Genomic DNA, 20649 nt, shown 5'->3' on the forward strand with positions numbered 1-20649 from the left:
GCTATTGTTTAGTTGAATAACTTGCCTTTCCAGATTAAATGTCTGTTCTTTGGCTTGGATTTTGTGAAATAATTTTCTAAAAAAACGCAACTTATACATGTTTTTTCCTCTTCAAAACGCACTTTTGACTGATGCAACTTATACTTCGGAGGGATATATAGTCCGGAAAATACGGTACATACACCACGGTTCATATAAAAAATAAAAAAAATCACCTGCTGTCTCTCAAAATTTTCAACTATCGTTACAACCTGAATGGATGCTCGCAATTGTGTTAGGGGCGGGGCCATGCTCAGTGGCTCCAGTGCATAGAGACAGAGCGCCGTTATGCAAATTTGAAAACCACGCCCACCGGGGGGGAAATCAATCCAACCGTCTCCATTGACTTTGTATTGCGAGAAGCCGCCTCCTTGTCATTTCTGGCTTATAACAAAAAACTGAATAATGCCTAAAAGCTGCTGTGTCACAATATGTACAGCTAACAAGCCAAAGAACCCAGAAATAAGTTTTTATAAGCTGTCGAGCCGTAAAACCCAGCCTTTAAGGAGAATAAAGTGGATCGCCGACTACGTTTCCCCCTATTGGACGCAGTTCTACTAATAGAAGTACTATGAAAAGTTGCCTGTATCCATTTTTGTGTCTTTAAACGCTCGTTTTTTGGGGTCGACAGCTTATAAGAACTTATTTACAGATTAAACTTAAAAACAGAATAATACCTAAAGGCTGCTGTGTGACAAGGTGTACATCTAACACGCCAAAAAAATAAATAAATAATTTTTTATAAGCTGTCGACTTCAAAAAACGAGCGTTTAGACACAGAAATGGAAACAGGCAACTTTTCATAGTACTCCTATTAGTAAAACTGCGTCCAATAAGGGAAACGTAATCGGCGATCCACTTTATTCTCCTTAAAGACTGGGTTTTACGGCTCGACAGCTTATAAAAACTTATTTCTGTGTTCTTTGGCTTGTTAGCTGTACATATTGTCCCAAAGCAGCTTTTAGGCATTATTCAGTTTTTTGTTATAAGCCAGAAATGACAAGGAGGCGACCTTTTGCAATACAAAGTCAATGGAGACTGTTGGATTGCTTTCCCCCCCGGTGGGCGTGGTTTTCAGGTTGTGACGCGCTGCGCTCTGTCTCTATCATCAAGCCACCGTTTTAGCCCCGCCTTAATAATCCTGAACAGAGAAATGTGGAAAAACTGTTTAACAGTGTAACTACCATATTTTCTGGCCTATAAATCACACATTTTTCACAGTTTGGCGGGTTCTGGAACTTCTAGTCAGGTGCGACTTATATATTAAAATTATTTCATATGACACAAGAGAAACCATTACCGTCTACATTTCAGTACTAAATAGTTCACAGTCTTTGTAATGTGTTTTAGCAATACATTTCTAATGTTTAGAAACAGTTCTCTTGACATGACTAGGCACCTAAAATGTTACAAGGATATGAAAGGGAATTGTACTTTAAAGAATGATAAGCAAAGTAAATGATACCAGAAAGATATCAGGCCTTCCTCCTGTTAATACATTTTACTGTGTGACTACTCAGGTATGTGGTAATGTTGCCAAATGTTTAATACTATTCAATGTCCCTATTTTTTACAAAAACGCCCCTCCAAGTGCTCAAATTCCTGTACACAATCTAGATTCACGACTTACTGGGCTGATTGAGACGCACCCACATATACTAAATTCACCTGCAATAAGACAGACAAGAGCTCCAGCGACCCATGATACAAGCAGCTCTCTTTTACGATATTTCCTGATTGGCTCTATTTTCCAATAACACAGTCCAGAGATGATAATTTATATAGGTGAGATGGAGAGATGAGTGCCTATCAACACTGGGCGGATGCGGTCTCGCCTGTGCCATAAACCTGTCCCTCACATTCCTCAGTGAAAACATATTAAAACAATAAATAATGTCATAAAAGTGTTGTTTTTAATGAGACTGGGAACAATCACACCATTGTGTGATAGAAAAGTCCATAGAGAATAAATAAAGCACAGTTTTTATGACTACTTTTGAGTTATGAGTCATTTAAGGAGGTGTTATCTGAACTATTGTAAATATGAGTATCCTAGTCAGAAATTGGACATGAACGGTCTCTCAAGTCGTATTTATGACCGGAAAATTCTGAGATTACTGTGATACACGAGTCTGGACAGGCCGTAAACTTTAAAAATGTCGGAGGGAAGGACAATTGCTGTAATGACTGATATCTTTATGTGTTTTTCTCCACAAAAGTTACGGAAATTACGGACACCACGTGAAATCAGCATAATAATAATAATGGTGTTGAGAAATATGGATGGTTGGGGCACTGGATTAATCACTAAGACACGTCATATGATGTTTGGTGTTAAACACGTAAAGACTGTGAGACGCTTGGGAACCAGCGTTTGATTTAAACAAACATGAAAGAGATGTCAAAGCTGCAGCAGAGTCAAGTTTCTCACCAAGATATCATATGACTTCAGAAGACTTGACTATGGCACATTTTGTTGCTTTTTTGACAGTATACTTTATAATCAACTTTTTTGTATTCATAAACGTAAACATTTTAAACTCAATTTGTGTTCTTATTCTAAAACAACAAAAACAAAGGTTTTTTTAGTTTTGGGTGATCTATTGTAAGGCCAAAAGACAGAGAGAGAGAGAGAGAGAGAGAGAGAGAGAGAGAGAGAGAGAGAGAGAACAAGAAAGAAAGAGAGAATATCATTGGGGTAGATAGACTTTATTCACTAATGTACGCCTCACATATAGCACAACAATCTAATTATGTCACATTTTCCCCCAGCACACCTATAAAACTCAGTTTTTGTGAAATTAGGGGTTTGCATTATCAGCTCTGCAGATCTTTATTGTGTCTGATATAATGATACTCCAGTTGCTAAATACACTCAGCCTTTTCAATGTAGTTATTGAAAATGAGTCAAAGCAACTTAATTCTACATTAAATGTGTTATCACAATTAAATTTCATTGTGTGCAATCAATTTGAATGTGTTAAGTAGGTAGTTGCTCAATTTCATTCAGGTTTTATTGGCTGTAACTGGAAATATGGAAATCGGGCTGACACAGACACAATGGAAATAGACTGCAACACACATTTTTAATAGTTTCATCATACATTCAAATGTGTATTTTTGTCTTGTTTATGTGTGGCAGATAAAAACAGCCCTAGGGATGCACCGAAATGAAAATTCTTGGCAGAAACCGAAAACCGAAAAAAGGAAACCAAGGCCGAAAAACCGAAACACCGAAAGAAATTATTATGCCAATTATTAGTACAATTGCATTTATGGTTATCACTGTGTACTAACTTTACTAGGAGTGTATGACGGATAATAAAAAAAACTCACAGTTCGGATCACATTACAGTTTTTGAGGCACAGATCAGATTATTTTTCGGATCAGCAAAAAGCAGGTGGGAAAAATCTAATAAACAATAAAGAAATTGCAAACATTTACAAAAAAGAACAAAGTTGTACATTAATAAGGTCTGAAATTAGCATTAGGTACAGAAATCAAATTAAATGAATCATAACGCAATAAATTAAATATATTATTATTTTTAGAGCTATTTGTCTCTTTGTAATGGGTTATTTGATTTACATTAATGATACAGACTTACATAGGTTAATCTGACTGTAATTTATACATACACTTAAGACATAAACAAATGTTTTTATTAGAAATAGAATACTGTGGAGATAATTTTGTTTATATGTGCCCTGTCAATAACAGAGAGATTTTATGTTTGCTTGTTTTTTTTTTAAACGCGTTTCTCTCGTATGTGCACTATTGAGGGCACTTAAACGCGCGCACACACAGAGACCGAGGGTGAATCCCAAACAGCGCAACAGTCGCTCCACATAAAAACGTTACGTTGTGTTTCGTTGCTTTATTCGCCAAATGTATGTTAATGGATTACAGTATGAGACACATTAGCGTGACTCTCTCTAAAGTTTACACATCAAGACATGCTTAATCTTTGCAGACGCGTGCAAACAGCTCGACCGTGAGTGAAACCTGCTAGCGCACGGATGGGAGGGGCGCAGTTGACATTCATTTTCGGTTGACTTTTTCGGCTGGATTTTTTATTTCGGCCCGAAACCGATAATGCGATTTTCAGCCGAAATTTTCGGCGACCGAAATTTCGGTGCACCCTTAGTTTTTGGCAGGTGCATTTATACCAGACACGAATAAAGTGTAACTGTACGTTCACACCAGATGTGGAAGAAGCGGCAAGCGCAAGTGATTTACATGTTAAGTCAATGCAAAGACACGAATAGGCATCCTGCGGCACGGAACACGCGAATGGCTCGGGACGCAAATGGCTTGGGATGCGAATGGCTCGGGACGCGAATGGCTCGGGACATTAATGGCTTGGGACACGCAGAAGGTGCGGCGCGGAAGCTGCGCAATGCGCGGAAGCTGCGCAATGCGCGGAAGCTGCGCAATGCGCAGAAGGCGCAGATGCCGCGTTCTGTGTGAATTGAGCGTTGCCACTTTGCCAGATATTTGCGCAGCTTTAACCAATCAGGAGCTTGCTCTAGTAATGACGTGGTTACATGACACGGAATTCCGTGTGAATGGCTCAAATGACTAAAATTTCACATGCAAATGAAGCGAGTAAATTCAAAATGTTCAACCGTGCAACTACAACCAAAGAGCGTGTTTTTGTCGCTTCTACCGCGTCTGGTGTGAACACACAGTTAAGCGCGAGTAATTTACATGTAATGTCAATGCAAAGACGCGATACACATCCTGCAGTGCGAATTGAGCATTTCGGGGATTTGACTTGTTGAAAAGTAAGTTGAGAAATCTGAACTTTGGCGGATATTCACACCATGTTAACCAAGCAGGAGCTTGCTCTAGTAGAGATGTGATTACGACGTAGCGAGCGGAAGCAGAAATATGAAACATCAAAATCATCATCGCTGTATGTGGACACCTGGAACTGTACGTCACATCTTCACATTTTTATAGAAACTGGAATAAAAATAAATAAAGAGGATCTTGCTTTATATATAAACACTTTAAAAATAAACACTCGTTTTTTTCTGGACCTATATCTCTTATCAGAACGCGAAAACACCGTGGAACAGCAGGTAAGCACCGCAGCTTTTAAATGTGGACATTGATCATTTACTTTATCGTGACGTGACTATTAAAACATGTTATGAGATATCGCCACTGGTATATTTATAAGCAGCATGCAAAAACATATCTCTGACACTTATAAAAAAACGTTTTATATAGTATTGACAAGAACAAAGTTTAATAATAATAATCGAGTGCTCGTATCGCGTTAAGAATAAATGAGAAAGCAATAGTAACGTTATACAAGTATAGTTTTATTAACTTTTACCTCGCGCCAAAACAATAACAACACAAAAAGACACTAAATATGATTAAAAAAACAAGTAATAGTTTGATCATGACACCAAATACTGCTGATTTGATCTCATTTTGACGATCATAAACAAACAAGGCCAACATGAGAGCCAGGGAATCCCTGTCAGAGATGTAGCCCAAAGAGGGCGGTGGTCAGCGGGGCGAGTGAACACTGACGTCCGCTCATGCTTTGGTTCTCATTCGTACCGAATCTCACTAAGCAAACGTTCAAACAGGCCCTATCTTTACTAATCGACTGCAGATTTAAATATAATACATATACATTCTCGACTGAACTAATCTTAAAACTTCACTTTGTGACCAAGAAACGGTAATATAAAGTAACGGCTTTTCCGTCCATTGAGTTGTTATGAGCTTCAAAGCAGCCGAGAGTTTTACCTGTCATTCTGGCCGCCCTCAAATCCGTGGCGGAAGAAGTAGTTCTCAAACAAAGAGGCTTTTAAAATAACTCCGTTGTTGTTTTCTAGTTTTCGTTTTTCAAACGTGTGCCGTCGAACTGTTGTATAAAAGCAATATCGCTCTCGGAGTCGTGTGATATAGCTCTATATCATCAAGTTTATTTAAAGTTTAACATTTTTGGAAATGAGCTGTTCTTAAAACCACTGCACACATAGTGTATGTGCATGACAAAAATGTACTAAAATAGAAAACTCTTTTCTTTGTGTTTTTTGCATAAAACAATCCTTGATCTCATGACATCACCATTCTCACAAAATCATGGTTTTGTAGTTTACACATGGAGACGATATCAGTGGTTTTTAAAAACTTGCACTTTGAAACCCATTTTCAAAAGTTTAGATTTTTAGGCCACCAAACCCAAAAACATTTTCTGTGTTATGAAACGACCCCACACACTTTACACAACCAAGCACAAATATAATTTTTCCACCGGTGTTTTAAGTTTCCCATCATCCATTGCTCTCGGTTCTCATCTCCACCGAGCAGTCGAGCGTGGTTTCATTACACAGCGATCAGCTCCTGGAGTCTCTGAGGGTTTCTTCTATAATGCTGAAATCGCTCACTGCAGGAAAGCTCTGTGTCTATGATCTCCTTCTTATCAGACGTTTTCTAGTGTTTTTACATTGGAGGTTGGTGCTCTTACTTTTTTAGGGACAAAAATTCTAATGACTACCAGCCTGGAGTCCAAACTACAGAGAAAAAAATACGTAACACAATTATCGTTTCATAACCAGTATGAGCTACAGATTGTGTAACATGACACAAACCAGTATGAGCTACAGATTGTGTAACATGACACACTATCTCGTACCCAATACACAGAGTTTACATAACACAACCTGTGTGACTAGCCAGCGGACAAAGTACTGTAGATAAATCAAACATTCAAGTATTAAGTTTAAAGCATCTTTTCAAGGTCTAGCTTGTCTAGTGGAAACCAAAGTTTAGATTTCTATAGATAGTATTTGAGACATGCCAACAGTTATCAGAAAAAACTTGTTGACTTGCACTTACAGTACAAAACAACTTGAATTTTTGTTAAAGCACTTTTATTCATCACTGTGTTAAAATGAAGTGTTCGGCCATGAAACTTCTTCATAATAATTGGTCTCTTCGGCCAATCAAATTCTCTGTACTCCATAAAAATCTGAATCATAGCCCTCTGCCTCCCCAGCACCACCTGTCTAGTTCTGCCATTTGGGGTCTCAGAGTCCTATACAAGTCCTGTTGGATAAAGCCGCCTCACACCCACAGTACTTAACAGAACACCTGACATGTTATCCGACTGTAGCATTTAGGGGTGTCACGATTCTCTAAATCCTCGATTCAATTACATTTTCGATTCTAAGGTCACGATTCAATTCGATTCTTGATTTTTACTTTTTTTTTGAAAGCACAAAAAACGCAATTCCATTTTTAGACTACTTTTATGAAATATAATATCTGACCTTGAACCCGAAAATGTTAGTTAGTCTTCGGCATGTTAGTCGTGCTCCCAGTGGAAAAATATGATACACACACATACCTGATAAAACGAAACTTTCTGTCAGATGAACATTCCTGTCAGTACTTTGCACCTTAAAAACGTGCTTTTATTACCGTCAGATGAGATTGTAAGACTATACCCCAATAAGTCATGTTAAAATGCTGTTTTCATAACTCTTAAGCAACTGAAATAAGTTGTTGTGAAACTTAAACAGATCTCAGTTCAGAAAAATGACCGGTCCTGTCACAGACGCTGTTCATGCTCTGTTCTGACTGATGCAGCTGAAGGTGGGAGTCGCTTTCTTATTTTTTGTTTCCCATGTAAAGAGCAGGAGGTTGTGACTTAATTTCGATTTAAAATCGAAATCGTGACACCCGTAGAAGCATTAATTTAATTCTGTACCCGACGTGACCTGTTTGATATAAAGGCTGTAAATAAGCACAGTAGCATTAAAAAACAGCTGGCTTATGCTGCGTTTACACCAGGCGCGTTTGAGGCGTCAAAATCGCATCTACCACGCCTTGTTTGCCGCTTGAACAGTTGAATGCATTTGACGCGCGTCAGAGGTGAAATCCGCTTCTTGTGGGAGGGGCAAGTGCTGTGCGTTTGTCTGTTTGCAATATGGTTGATGTCGATTGTGCATTTATCGAGAGAGTTACCGGTTTGTATTTGGTCACCTTAGTAGAGGGGGAAAATAGTTTTAAAAAATGGCGGGAATGCCGTGAGTCGATAAATGTCACATGACTCAAAAGTGAAATGTGTATTTACAACTTACCAGGATGCCCAATGTCCTCACTGACACTCTTCCAAGCGAGGTCCTTTTTATTCCTGTCTCTATAGAAATAAGAACTTGTGTCATATAGCTCCGGGTGACGGACAATATCAAGCGTTCCTTCATATTGAATGAGTGACTCCGGGTGAGGCTACCGCCACAGCAGCAAGCAGGCTCCTGATTGGTTAACGCGGCGCGAAAATCCACCAAGATTCAAATTTTTCAACTCGGGCATCAGCCGCAAATTCGCGTCAAACGCAAAACGCACAAAAAGCACCATTTGCGCCTACCGCGCCAGGCGCTCAATTCGCGCCATTCGGGCGAACTAGACGCACGAATGAGGTGGAATCACGTCTACCGTGCCACGCTAATTCGCACCGCGAGACCGCGTCAACATGTCTTCACATTGACATAACATTGAAATCACTCGTGCTTGACACTTCTACTGTGGCTGGTGTAAATGCAGCATTACAGTGTGCATGGAATTGAGTTACTGTAAAACGGTCTTGGGTTTTAGATCCACAGTTCACTGTGAAATGTGTTTTTTACAACTTTAAAACTTCCCATCATCATTATTTCAAGTTTTAGTCTCATATTAGCGCATATTTAGTCTCATATTATGGTCTTGTGACTGTACCTTTCTGGTAAATGCATATCTATCAGCTGACCTACATGAATTGTGTTCAACTGTGAAATGAGCTTAAATAATTTATTTGTTGACATACTGAATTAACGTGTTAAACTTGAAACATTTCTACAATAACTGTACCATTTCCATGTTTGTTAGTACACATGGAATTATTGGACTCTTTATCTGATAATAATCAATGATGCAATAAAAGTCAACTTGTCATCACAACCTGGTCCTCCAGCAGCAGGTCACAAATCATCCTGACACAGCTTTTGGCTAGATATTCTGATAAATGTGGCAAGATAAGTGACCTAGAACAGATGACCTCAGATGACAAAAAACATCACTGTCGGTGTGACTGTTCCATCCTCATGGACTTATGCACCGTTCTATTCAAAGTCAAATGTTACAAAAATAAAATTGTCACCCCTACCCAAAAACTGACACATAAAGAAACAAAACTGAAATGGCATTCCTTTTGCACGAATAACCACAATATCAACTCAACCACATTTAAAGCCAAACTGTCTCATTCAAACAACCAGATTTTTTTTCCCCTAAATCTGTCACTTTTAAACTACTGACCACATTGTGGCAGTGACACTGTGTTTTTAATACAACCAATGGCTCTATACGTGCTGGTTTGAGTAGTAATCTGTATCGAGCAGCACTGTTTATTTTAAGAGCCGCCCTGAGCATCACAACGCACCACATGATCCAGTACATCCATTCATCTGACGTCAGATCAGAGCCAGCAGCCACTCAGTATGCAAGTTAGGCAGGAAACGATGACAACAGACGCTTGCTGCTTCCCTTGGGCTTATTTACTGATAAGAGTGAAACGGATGAGTGAAAGCGGGATGGATTAATCTTCAACGAACCAATCAAGAGGCTGAATTAATTACTCGCCATATTGCTCCATGATTAAAAAAAAACACAAAACACATTGAAATGCCTATAATGCACCTGTTGCCATTTGTTCACTGTAGGACATAACACTGTGCTATGGCACATTTGCCATTTTGATTTGTGATCTGTTTGCTTCTGTTATTGAAAGCACAGCCGATTTGATGCCGCATTAGCCTGGCACTCACCTGTGCATGTGTTCCACTCCTGTGAAAATCATAACGCCATACGCAAGACCGCTCTGGACCAAAAAGTGTAAGGCATACCTAAAATAGAGACGATGGTAATATTAAAAGCAAGAACTTGAAACATGAACTATATTACAAGACTGTCAGTTATATATTTATATAAATACATAATTCTTATGACGAGAATCAATCTGTCTGTGCAAGACACAGGACTTTATTTACAATCAGCATTTACAATGGGATATATCAGTCCAGTTCCTGTTATGTGAAATAAACATGAGATAATGTGCAGGATTATGGGAAACCATGTAATGCATTGAATTCAGAGAAACAGTGGCGTAGTAAATCCTTGTATATAATTTATTAGTCTGCGTTGGCAACGCCATTATTGTGTAAGTTTTCTCATTGCATAAAAGCTTACTAAGTGACGTAGGCATTCTGACCTCTGCACAGAGACCTACTGTATAGAAGATTGCTCAATATGATAGTTTTTTTATCAGGTGTCGTCTTAAGCAAGACTTCCTAAGAGGAAATGCATTCATACTTTACACAGACTTGTGATCACACAATATCACAACGTTTCGACAAAAACATCTTGTGATGACTTGTGATTATGGGAATAATTCGGTTAGTTGTTAAAGGAATAGTTCATTTTCTTTAACAAAAAATCCAGATAATTTACTCACCACCATGTCATCCAAAAAATTGATGTCATTCTTTGTTCAGTCGAGAAGAAATTATGTTTTTCTTTTGGAAAACATTGCAGGATTTTTCTCATTTTAATGGACTTTAATAGAGCCCAGCACTTAATACTTAACAGTTTTTTTCAACGGAGTTTCAAAGGACTATAAACGAGCCCCAACCGAGGCATAAGGGTCTTATCTTATTGTCATTTTTGACAAGAAAAAAAATGCACTTTTAAAGCACAACTTCTCGTCTAGGTCCGGTCGTGATGCGCCAGCGTGACCCCACACAACACGCCATCACGTCAAGAGGTCACAGAGGACGAACGCGAAACTCCGCCCCAGTGTTTACAAGTGTTGAGAAAGAGGACCGTTCCGACGTTGTTGTATGTGGAATGATACTAATTAATGTCTTTGTGTCAGTTTATTGTTTACAATGGTCCGCAAATGTGCGTTTCATATATGTAACACGTAGGGATGCACCGAATCCAGATTTTTTAGGTTCGGCCGAATCCCGAATCCACCGTTTAAGATTCGGCCGAATCCGAAACCGAATACCGAATCCTACTCGCATCCTTATTCCAACACAGTAAAACACATTAATGAAGTAAAAAACGTCCACAGCAGTGTATTTTTCATTTTATTTAATTTTAACTGTACATTATGCCAGGATGACAAGTTGGAAAAACTATTTTGACAATTACCATAAGCCTATGCATAATGAAAGCGATGCGTTGCGACACGCTCGTTTTTCCAATAAGCAAGCAGCTCCGCGCTGAAAACTATATTTAACTTTGAGTGAGAAGCTCCGCTCGTCAATGTCAGTCTTCACACGGCCGTCCAATCACAGTGGAGGAGGGGCAGGACATTACCACAGCAACCAACCGGCTCACAGGTGAAGCATCACAGCTACCAAGCGCTCGGCTGAAAAACAGCTGGCATTTGGGGTCCTCAAGGCGTTTTCAGCGGTGTTTAAAAGTTTTGGCGTGTCCAGCTGACCGAAAGAAAAAGCTCATCTCCACGTCAGCACCCGATGTGTGTAATCAACGGCTGCGTGACGTCGACCAGCGTAGCGCAAGCCTAGGGTTCGGTTTGGTGGAAAAAAAATCTAGGATTCGGCCGAACCCGAACCCCGCCAAAAAGCCCAGTATTCGGCCGAATCCGAAACCGAATCCTGGATTCGTTGCATCCCTAGTAACACGTGACCTCTCTATGTCACTACGCATTTACGTTAGGTCACGCTGGCGTATCACAGGATCGGACCTAGACGAGAAGTTGTGGTTTTAAAGTGCATATTTTTTTATTTTTCTTGTCAAAAATGACAATCGTTTTGCTAGATAAGACCCTTATGCCTCGTTTGGGCCGACTACCAAAACACACTTATAGCCAATCAAATCAAATCAAATGCCGGGTTGCGTATGTGTGGGGCGGGTCTATCAACAGAAGGTCCAGATTCTATTGGGGTAAGGGCGTGTTTGTTTAAGTGATTTCAAATATCAACATTGGCTTTCAAACATCATGGACTCCGCCTTTAAAGTCCATTAAAATGAGAAAAATCTGCAATGTTTTCGTCAAAAAACATAATTTCTTCTCGACTGAACAAAGAAAGACATCAACATTTTGGATGACATGGTGGTGAGTAAATTATCTGGATTTTTCTTTAAAAAAAAATGGACTAATCCTTTAAGTCACACACAGTCAACATGGAACATGGAAATACAAACTAGGTAGATCCAGGTTAGAGTTGGGTTTGTAACCCGCCATTAGCTGGTTAGATTCTCACAGCAGACAGGCTGCAACTGAGGTACCTTGAGCAAGGCATTTTTCCCCCAATTGCTCCATTGGCTGCAGGGAGCTGCCCATTGGTTCATGTGTGTGTGCTTACTATTCACTGGATGGGTTAAATGCAGAAGTCACTTTCCCGGTATGGGTTACCACCACCATACCACGTCACTTTCATTTCCGTAGATCAAATGGTCAACTAGTCATTCAAAAACAACTAGCTTTTTAAGTAGTGATCTACTTTAGCTTATCTTTATTGAGTTATACAGACATTTAATGTTTATGTTTTTCAGTCAGCATTCTGTAAAAAAGGTTTCCAGGGTGAACTTTTGTTTGTTTTATTATAAAACTCTATTAAAGGGATAGTTCACCCCAAAATGCAAATTATGTCATAATTTTCTCACTCTCATGTTGTTACAAACCTGTATAAATTATTTTGTTAGTGGTGCCGTTTGCAGAATAAAAGTTTTTGTTTACATAATATATGTGTGTGTACTGTGTATAATAATTATGTATAAATACCACTGATCTATATAAATGACTGGATTGCGCATAGAACGCTTAATGTAACAGGGTGAGGTGAAGCCAGCGCAGAGTTCGAGCGGCCATCTTGGTATACCCAACCAGCAGAGGGTGTCATTGACTTCCATTCAAAATCATCATCTAAATTTACCTGCTTTACAGCATTTCAGTCACACAATATTTATTTTTAGGATATGTTTACGTAAATTAATTGTTAATTCTGGTGTTATTTGTAATGTTTATGTTTAAATCGGGCAGGATAATGGATTTATAAAAAAAACATTAAGGTGAGTGTGTCTGCGGCATTCTGTTAATGACACGGGTATAAATAAAGTTTTTTTGACATTCAGCTACACGGTCAGTGTCATTTCTCTATTATAAGTTTAGGTAACTTGTAAGTTTAGATAACATAATTACAAAACCAGCAAATTATTGCATGGCCGCTGATCTGATACTGTAATGAAGATGAATGTATAAAAACTGATTAAAAAGCAAAATGTAAAACTTTCAGTAAATAACTATGTACATGCTTAGGACGTTTGCGTTGTAATAATGTACAGGGTAACTTCAGATATAAAAACGAAGACTTGTAAAGTGATTTTTTATCATTAAAATCTGATAACATCCATTGATTTAATAGGACGTTTGGGTATACCAACATGGCGGTGCGGTGGCTTCACAATCGTGACGTCATGCGCAATCCAGTCATTTATATAGATCAGTGATAAATACACACACACGCATGTATATAATTAAGAAACATTTGCATGTGTCTATACATGTTTATATTTATATATAATCTATATAAATATAAATATTTATTATATAATTTTTTTTTCTTAAAATTATACATGTATGCGTGTGTATTTATATAAACATAATTATAATACACAGTACACACACATATATTATGTAAACAAAAACTTTTATTCTGTAAACGATTAGTCGCGACTAATCGTGAGACAGCACTTGTTCTGATGAACACGAAGTAAGATATTTTGAGGAATGTTTGAAACCATACTGATCATGAGCCCCAGCAACATGATCTCATGGAAATCCGTGTTATAGTCACAGAAAATTTTATCACTTCATCCGTGTCCATGTCTCGGAATTCAGCATTTTTCTGTGACTGACGGGAGCACAGATGTCTTTTCCATTTCACTGATTTTATGTATTGTTTTCTTATAGTTTTTTTCCTATTTTTAAATCATTGTCGCTTAGGGTTGGGGTTAGATTTGGGGTTTGGGTTAGGATGTACTTTTATGTACTGGTTTCTACATGTTTTTCTTCCGCTTTTAAAACTATTCTCGCCTGGAGTTGGGGTTAGAGTTGGGGTTTGGGTTAAGATGTCTAAAAATGTAACAGAAAGTGATTCTAACCCCAACCCCAAGCGACAATGATTTGAAAATCGAAAAAAACAATGAGAAAACAATAGATAAAATCACACAAGAAATCCGTGGGAGTGACACGGAAAAGACATCCGTGCTCCCATCACAGAAAAAAGCCAAAATCCCTGACATTGACACGGATAAAGTGATCAAATTTGCTGTGACTATAACAAAGTTTTTCTTGAGATCAAGTCGGCCCCATTCACTTTCATAGTAGGAAAAATAATATTATGGAAGTGAATGGGGCTCATGAATGGTTTGTTTACAAACATTTCTTATAATATCTGCCTTTGTGTTCATCAGAAGAAAGACATTTATACAGGTTTGTAACAACATGAGAGAGTAAATGATGAGAGACTTTTCATTTTTGGGTAAACTATCCCTATTGGTGCAAAAAACCCTGTCTTAAAGGCGGAGTCCACGATGTTTGAAAGCCAATGTTGATATTTGAAATCACCTAAACCAGTGGTTCTCAAACTTTTTCAGTGTGCGGCCCCCCTTGTGTACAGTGCATTTCTTTGCGGCCCCCCCAAAGAAAATTTATGACAAATTTGTGCTAAAATGTAACATTTTTATTAAACAAAACATATAAAATGATTCAAAGTAGTGCTGTTGGTTAGTAGCCTTATATTTTTTTGGTTTAATTACACAGAATTCATGATAAACTAATGTATTTTATAAAATCTCATAAAACTGGGGCCCCGCTGGCACCATCTCGCGGCCCCCCTGGGGGCCCCCGCCCCCAGTTTGAGAACCACTGACCTAAACAAACACGCCCCTACCCCAATAGAATCTGGACCTTCTGTTGATAGACCCGCCCCACACATACGCAACCCGGCAAGGATGTCGGTTAGTAGACACGCTCCTTACTGCTGATTGGCTATAAGTGTGTTTTGGTAGTCGGCCCGTCTCCTTTTCCAAAGCGTTTTTCAAACATCGTGGACTCCGCCTTTAAGTTACAAATCAACATGGACCTCAAATAGCAAACAAAACACTCCAAAAAATGTGGAATATTCAAAAGAAACGTAGTAACGCATACCAATCAATAAAGATGTTAGCACACTTGTTTATCAGGTTTTACAAACAGACAGCACATGCAGTGTCAAGTGCTGGCTCTGGGCTTCTGCCAGCACACCACACGCTCATTATAAATGAATGGATGGCTAACCAGAAAAATCAATGACCCTGCAATGAATTAAAAAGCAGGACCTGAGATATATAAGGTATAAAAGCAAATCGACACTCACCAGCCAAAGCAGAAGAGGGCCAGATAGAAGCCCAGCAGGGTGGCGACTACATGTCGGATAAAGGGACTCGTCTTGCTGGGGTGCAAATAGAGTCTGAACCAGAAGGCTGTTACTAAGGCAAAGAGCTGGCACACCACAAAATTTACCTGATGAGAAAAAGAGAGAAATATGCATGATCAGGAAAATAGCTAAAACAAATATGTGAATGAAACAGATCACAATAATCACATTATTTAAAAACTTTCATTTAAAAATTATTAAAAGTAGTAGCGGGTCGAAGCACAATGCAAGTACAGAAAATGTTTTTGCGACTAACTGCAATTAAATGTTTCAAACAGAGATGTCGGCGGCTCCGAAACCCAGCCCAGGGCAGTTGATTTGTTGCCCCGCTGCCTCATAATGACCTCAGCAGCATAAAGGCAGCTCCGGGAAACGCATTCGGACAGCCTTCATAGGCAACGTAAAGGAATTCTGTTTGAAATATAAACAGACAGCGCCTTTGTATTAACTAATCTCATATTTAAAAACTTCAATTCTAATTTCTTTCTAGAAATGCTATTAAAAGGTGTAAAAAGTGAAAATATAACTTTATTTACACTAAATTAGTGATCCCGACACTTTCTTGGCCATCATTTCATTTTTCGAACTCAACCAATCACATTTCCTAAGCACACACACGCATAGAATTGTCTGACCAAACACGATGGATGTATCTCAGGAGTCAGGAAGTAAGGCAAACATTAGATTCAGACGTGCCTTGATGCCTTCTTGCCTCCAGCATTTTAGAGATTTTGGACGCAGCCGTCGATACACAGGATAAATGTTAAAGGTTGCATATTTAATATCCAGAAACATCTATCAGGGTTTCCAAATGGCAAATTCCCTGACTTTTCAGTTTTCCCTGACTTTCACTAAAAAGCTGAATTTTCATGACCTATGTCCGGGATGACGTGAGCCTGGATAATGTAGTGCATAGCGTGAGCTTATAAAAATGTAGCTTAATTGTGTGAAATGCTGTTTAAATTGTAGTCAGCAGAGGCTTGGACACGGTAAATCGTATTCCTTACGTCATGGCGCATCACTCACGGATATCTGAAAATGGGTAAAGAGGCGGGACATGGGTGAAGCTGAGGTGTCTGGTTGCTGAAACCACACCCACCAAGCTCGATTGTAGTGACCGAAGTGGCTGTTCACGCCACGCCCTTAATTATGCAGAACTTTAAAGCCTAATATAATTTAAACGGGGGAGTTCCAAAAATTCACCCCCCTTACAGTTGTCATGAGGGGGAACTTAGCTTTACAGACCTGTAAACATTTTATTTTCTACTGTAAAGTTGGCCATTTTAACATGGGGGTATATGGGAATTGACTCCCTTTTGGAGCCTGCCTCTAGCGGCCAGTCAATGAAATGCAGTTTATGTCACTTCCGTATTGGCTTCATCAGAGAGATCAGAAGGTTGCCCCTCGAAAAATAACTGAAAAGGTATAAAAAAAAACAGCAATATAAATATATGCTTAAGGCATTTCCTGTAGCTGCGTGTGTAATGGTTCTTCTCAAAGACGGTAAAAAAAAGATGGACGATGCGACGTCGCCTCCTTCCATTGTAATGAAGTGAAGCTAAAAATGTCCAACCATGGTCACCGCCACGTTATGTAAAAACGTCAGTTTGGAGCCAAGGCGAAGAAGGAATCGTCTGTTAGTGATGATCGCTTTTGAAGCACTGCTTTATGAGGCTTTGAAACTTTTACAAATCTTTTGTTTCGATTCATTGGTTCGGAGCGTGTTTCAAAACTGGCCAAGTCACGTGATTTTAGCAAACGAGGCTTCATTACGTCATAACTGTTTCGAAATGTTTTGAAAATCTGATGATTCACCACTGGGGGGGTTGTAAAAAAGTGTTAAATGTTTGGATGGAACTGCTTTTATACGTTTTTGACAAGCAGGTGTCGCCAGCGTGTGTGGTGTTTCGAACGCTTCGAAAAACTGAATCAATTTTGGTTCAATAGATTTGAGACTTCAAAAAGCTTTGTTTCTCCATCATTATTGTCCGTAGAGCCAGAGGCGGACCCGCTATAACAAACTTCAGCTTGCGCGCCCAATTCAATCACCCCAATCATAATGACACGCCCCATTTTTATAGCATCAAATTACTAGCTAAAATTACTAGCCAGCCACCAGGGGGTGATCAAAGAGCCAGAGGCTTCACTTTTCAAGATGTAAACAGGAGACACCCAGGTTCTTCTTATGCGGCACATATTGAGTTTCTGCACGAGAGCGCCCTCTGGATTTTGGATGAAGCGGAATTCTACTGTAATTCATTAAGAAGCATAGCAAGCATCATCGGCTGATTTATCGGTGCACCCCTAAGCAACTAACAAAAATCTCTAATATTTCATGAATTTTTTTCAATCCTTGACTTTCAATGTCTGGAAAAGACCTTTAAAATTCCATGATATTCCAGAAATTCCATGACCTGTAATAACCCTGATCTATACGTAAGCCATTTATTTTGATTTAACCAAAATGTGTAAATACCAGGGTCATTATCAAAACCTTACGGCCAAACATACAGACACCGATTCAACTAATAGCAAGAGTTTAAGGAAGTGCGGTTATTCCACTGCACTGAGCATAAAGGTGAAAACCAAAATTGCATAATTCTGCATTTAAACTGGTTTTGAAACATACAGTAAAAAATTACCCTCATGACTAGTGATAGACCTAGCGATATTTGCGAGTTTTATGTGTATCGGCATCGGCCGATACATGGCTGCCGTGTTTGCCGTGTTTGCCGATTTTTCCGGCATAATTTACAGACAGAGTGCTGGAACCCGCAAGCGATTGCAGGTCATGTGACTAAAAACAACCAACCTTTTCACGACAACATTGAAAGCTTGGCTTAACAGCTGATCATAGCTGAACAAAGTGGGTTTTTTTTCATCTCTATGGGGCGGTTTCCTGGACAGGGATTAGACTAGTCCTAGACTACAATAAATGTAAGAACTGTGCAAACTAATAACATCTCTTTTTAACAACATGCCATTTTTTTACATAATTTTTATGATGTAAATTGAGTGAGCAAAACCAGTATCGGCTCCAAATATCGGCTCAAGAAAATCGGCAGCCTGTATCGGTCATCGGCTAAGGCTGATGAAACAAAAATCGGTATCGGCACAGAAAAATCCATATCGGTCGATCCCTACTCATGACTTTACTAAGCGTGTTAGCTTTATCAACCAATTTAGCTCCCCTTTGAACCATTACATACCCATTTAATATTAATAACCTCCCTTGTATTGTTCATGTACCAGCCCTGTTTACTTTAAATGGCACAAATTTTAACATGTACTGATATGATTCACGTTAAGATCTCTGTGTCATTAAATAATCTAGCATACAATACTGTTACATGTGAGTAACACTCAAGTGTACACCTGATGTGAATCCAGATAGCATCTGTGTACAAAGTCTGGACTTGCTCCCTGTATTTGTTTTACCCATAATAAGCTCATACAGTATAGGCTGCTGTGTTATATTTGGTCTTCCTTAATTTCCAGAACCATTCCGTAATAAATTTATATGTTTCAACTTTACGTGCTCCTGTAAAAATCTTTCATCAACTCATATTGTCCCGAGTGCTACTCTCAATACAGCAGGGCTTCTGTGTGATTATACTCTGGGGGTAAAACTCAAAACACAGAATGATAAATGACATAATCAAGACAATAAAACAATATTTTAATCCATACTTCCTAAACAATAGCCTGTATTAACCACAAATTAGTCACTGATATTGATAAATAACAACGGTAAGAGGAGAAATACCCCACATTTCCATCAGCTAATGGACACCTTATACTGAATGATTGCCATGAAAGCAGTTTTCTGCCATCTAGCAAGCTGCTAATAGGCAATGTTCATAAAGGAATACTACTAGCATATGGTGTATAGTCATAGTGATTATGCAAACAGTATCCAATAAATTATGCAGTATGTATTATACAACAATAAACATAAATAAGACAACATAATAAATGTTCCATGTAAAACACTAAAATGGGAGGACAAGTCGAGCGCGTTGCTCCGAGGCAAACAGTACTCCTTGCTTTGTCCACTGGTTGTGTACTGCACATTTTTGCAAATTTTGCATACTATGCACAGCGTTCATACTGTAAAACCAGCACAAGTAGTAGGCCCTCTGCAAATCACTGAGACACATCTGACTCTCAATAGTGTGTGTACAAGTATGATGTCATCTTTGTGTGCCTACTATCATGCAAATGAGCGCCGGCTTAACAAAGCAACCATCCATCCATCACGATTTTCCCCTTTTCACCCAGTCGTGCTTTATTTATGCGTCACAATCCATTCACTTCTCCTTTAGTTTAGTTCATGCATTACAGAGATAAAGTGCAGCCACTATTGTAAGTGCAGGTCGTCCTCTCTCACCCCTCACTGAAGTGTGCCATGACAATAGCTTTTCATGCAGCACAATGCATTAACCTGAAGACTACCGATTTGTTTTCATAGATCTATTTTCATTGTTCCCTTGAGACGTCTCGTGATCTCCTTGACCCTTTCAGGTGCTTGTGCTATGAATCTCCCAGTCTTGGTCTTTTTATCGGCTTTAAAGGTGCCGTAGAATGTAAAAGTGTATTTACTTATGTATAGGTTGGTATAATAAAAGTTCTGTACATGTAATGACATATCATAAGCCTCAAACACTATTGTTTCCGTCTACTTATGTAAACCCTGTGCATGCAAAAGAACGCTGGAAAACCGGCCAATCTCAACATAACACCAACTGTGACATTACAGTCGAGATGTATGCCCCCACATTAAAGGGACACTGCACTTTTTTTGAAAATATGCAAATTTTTCTGCTTAGTATTTTTCAATAGCAGGGGACTATTTTCGGGTGCTGCGTAATATCATTGCGCGTCCTTCAGCCATGTTACGGCAGCAAAGTCCTTGATTATTACGCCAGAATGAGAGCATAGAGTATAGTGCGGAAAGTTACAAAAAATGCCGTGCACAGCGCCACGCGCGCACCCGCCCACTCCGCGTTGACGTCATTTTTGCCGCGCGCACCAACGCGCTCTTGCGGACGCGGCGACCATAAACTAGGCTTAACTTTCCGCGCGGCTCCG

General features: G+C 39.1%; 1 protein-coding gene across 1 annotated transcript in view; it reads right to left on the reverse strand.

Annotated features, from left to right (window-relative positions):
* Positions 1-20649, reverse strand: part of LOC129416951 (lysophospholipid acyltransferase 2) — an 81943-nt gene that overhangs the window by 38059 nt on the left and 23235 nt on the right. Inside the window, exons 2-3 of the mRNA XM_073864903.1 lie at positions 15499-15644; positions 9877-9954 (exon numbers count right to left, since the gene is read on the reverse strand). Of these exons, the coding sequence (XP_073721004.1) occupies positions 9877-9954; positions 15499-15644 (224 nt within the window). The remainder of the gene's footprint in view (positions 1-9876; positions 9955-15498; positions 15645-20649) is intronic.

The sequence above is a fragment of the Misgurnus anguillicaudatus genome, unplaced genomic scaffold (assembly GCF_027580225.2).
Source record: "Misgurnus anguillicaudatus unplaced genomic scaffold, ASM2758022v2 HiC_scaffold_28, whole genome shotgun sequence".
NCBI classification, from domain to species: Eukaryota; Metazoa; Chordata; class Actinopteri; order Cypriniformes; family Cobitidae; genus Misgurnus; species Misgurnus anguillicaudatus.